The following is a 2,771-nucleotide window of genomic DNA, read 5'->3' as shown; positions in this document are numbered from 1 at the left end:
TTAAGGCAAAACGCGATTGATGGTTATAATTTATTTATTAGAATTAAACATTTTAATATATATTCGGTTGGCGGCGTTTCGATGTTTTTACGGGACTGCTTTTGGAGCAACTGACTAACGGACCGGCGGCGATCGTAGCCTACCTTATACATAATAAAGATAAGCCGACCGGTCCCTATCGCGAACAATAATTATAGGTACTTATATCTTAATACAATGAATCGTACCGAACACAGCCGCCCACCTTGAAACAGTAATTTTCAACCTAAATTTATAAAATAGGGTAACAAATAATACAATAATCAACATAATTCATAATAGGACCTACTTATAATGATCAATAGGTATCTTAAACACTAATCATAAATATCGTATAAACAACTCAAATTGACTATTAAACAAATTAACAAAATATAAAATATAAACATAATAATAATGAATGTAAATAAACTCGTGTCTTAACCGGTTGGCCTTTGTTAAGTCGCATTCCCCTCAAATGGCAAAGGACACAGTAAACGCACCGCCCTTTTCCATACACCTCTACTGGTTTGAACCGATGCTGCGCGGATCACACCGTCTGCACCAGGCTCGACCTTGACCACTCGTCCTAAGCGCCACTGCAACGGAGTCAGGTTGGTGTCTCGAAGTATTACCACTGTCCCAATTCTTACTGACGGACCTTTCGCACCTGCCCATTTAACCCTTTCCTGAAGCTGATTCAGATACTCAGTACTCCAGCGATTCCACAGTGTTTGAGAATATTTTGTCACTCTTCGCCACCTGTCCAACCGGTTATCAGGTGTGGCCGTCTCATCACGCTCGGGCACCGCAGTTATAGCGTCTCTGATTAAAAAATGACCGGGCGTTAAAACAGTCAAATCGGTTGGATCGGAGGACATTGGTGTTATAGGACGGGAATTTAAGCAAGCCTCTACCCTAGTTAGTACCGTACTCATTTCCTCATATGTAAGCCTCGCCTCGCCTAACACTTTGTTTAATAAACTCTTCATAGACTTTACTGCCGCCTCCCACAACCCGCCAAAATGCGGCGAGCGGGGCGGTATGCACTTCCATTCGACGCCTTTATCCGCGAGAGCTGTTACAATTTCGTTTTGGTGATCCACGGACTGAAAAAATTGAAATATTTCTTTGAGTTGCCTTTGTGCTCCAATAAAGTTTGTAGCGTTGTCTGAATATATGACTGAACTTCGGCCTCGACGGTCAAAAAATCGGTTTAAAGCTTGTAAAAATGTTTTCGTCGTTAAATCACTAATCAATTCAATGTGAACCGCCTTTGTTGCAAAGCAAACAAATATTCCGATGTACCCCTTTGAACATGCCGCCTTTCTTCGTAAACTTGTTTTTATCATTATCGGACCAGCAAAGTCGATACCACAACGCGAAAACGGCCGACTCGGTGTTACTCTATCACGCGGTAGGTCACCCATAATCGGCTGCACGATAACTGGTTTTAATCTAAAACATGTTACGCATTTATGCACGGTATTACGCGCAATATTACGCGCCTTCAACGGCCAATACCGCTGCCGAATCGAGGCTACGAGTGCTTGTGGACCGCTATGCAAAAGTTGTACGTGTTCACGGCGAAATAGTAGCCGTGTGTACGGACTTTCACTGGGTAGGACTATCGGGTTTCGCTGATGCATGTCCAGGTATATTGCATTTTTTAATCGACCGCCGACGCGTAGAAGTTTTTCCTTATCGTAATATGGTCGTAATCTAAATAGTTTGCTTGTTGTGGCTACTTGCGTACTTCCGCTTATAGCTTTTATTTCCTTGCCGAAGTGTTCTAGCTGCACCATTCTTATCAATGCGAGATTTGCGTATTCTAATTCGAATGCTTGCAATGGGCCGACAGTAATTTTTTTCTTTCGCCAGCGTAAACAATACTCCGTTATACGTATGATTTTACTTAACGAAGATCGTTCGGACAACAGTGGATAATTGCATTTCGCTGTACAAGTTAAACTGCACGTTTCTGCCGTCGTGGTGTTATCTTTCGCTTCGGGTATATTTGTGTCTGCCGCAGTATACGCTTTCGATTCGACAATTGGCCACGCTGTACTCTCCTCGCTGAGCCACGCGGGGCCATGCCACCAAATCGCATTTTCCTTTATACGTTTTGCCTCACAGCCACGTGATATAAGATCTGCCGGATTATCCAGCGTACTTACGTGTGCCCATTCACTAAATAACGTCAAATCTTGCACCTCCCCGACCCTATGAGCTACAAAGGTCTTCCATCGAGTTGATGGTGACGATATCCACGCGAGTGTTACCGTCGAGTCGCTCCAGATTCGACGCTGACTTATAGGTAAATTTAATTTTGGGATTACTCGGCTTGCTAGCCGGGCTAGTAGTAGTGCGGCACACAACTCCAAACGTGGTAGCGATATGACTTTCAATGGCGCCACCTTCGATTTTGCGCAAATTAAATTTACGACATTCTTTCCTACCAAATCAGTACTACGCAGATATAGGCATGCGCCATACGCCTTTAAGGACGCATCTGCAAAACCATGTACTTGAAATTCTATCTTTATACCGTCGCATATTATTTTTCGTGGTATTGATATTTCGTTTAACTGTGACAGGCCGTCCCGACATTTAAGCCATTCGTTTTGAATGCTCTCCGGTAGTGGCTCATCCCAACCTGCCTTTACCTGCCACAGGTTTTGCATTATTAACTTTGCATTTACTATTACTGGACTGAGTAGTCCTAACGGGTCAAATATGGTCGCGATTTCGGA

The 2,771-nt window shown here is 43.3% G+C and overlaps 1 protein-coding gene across 1 annotated transcript; it reads right to left on the bottom strand.

Moving 5' to 3' along the window:
* Positions 1-476: 476 nt before the first annotated feature.
* On the bottom strand, positions 477-2,231 carry LOC111040766. Its single transcript, XM_022324780.1, has one exon. The coding sequence runs from the start codon at positions 1,821-1,823 to the stop codon at positions 477-479; it is 1,347 nt and encodes a 448-aa protein (XP_022180472.1). The 5' UTR covers positions 1,824-2,231.
* Positions 2,232-2,771: the final 540 nt, after the last annotated feature.

This window comes from Myzus persicae, unplaced genomic scaffold (assembly GCF_001856785.1).
Source record: "Myzus persicae strain clone G006 unplaced genomic scaffold, MPER_G0061.0, whole genome shotgun sequence".
Lineage (NCBI taxonomy): Eukaryota > Metazoa > Arthropoda > Insecta > Hemiptera > Aphididae > Myzus > Myzus persicae.
The sequence above is the reverse complement of the archived record's forward strand: the minus strand, read 5'-3'. Positions and strand labels throughout refer to the sequence as shown.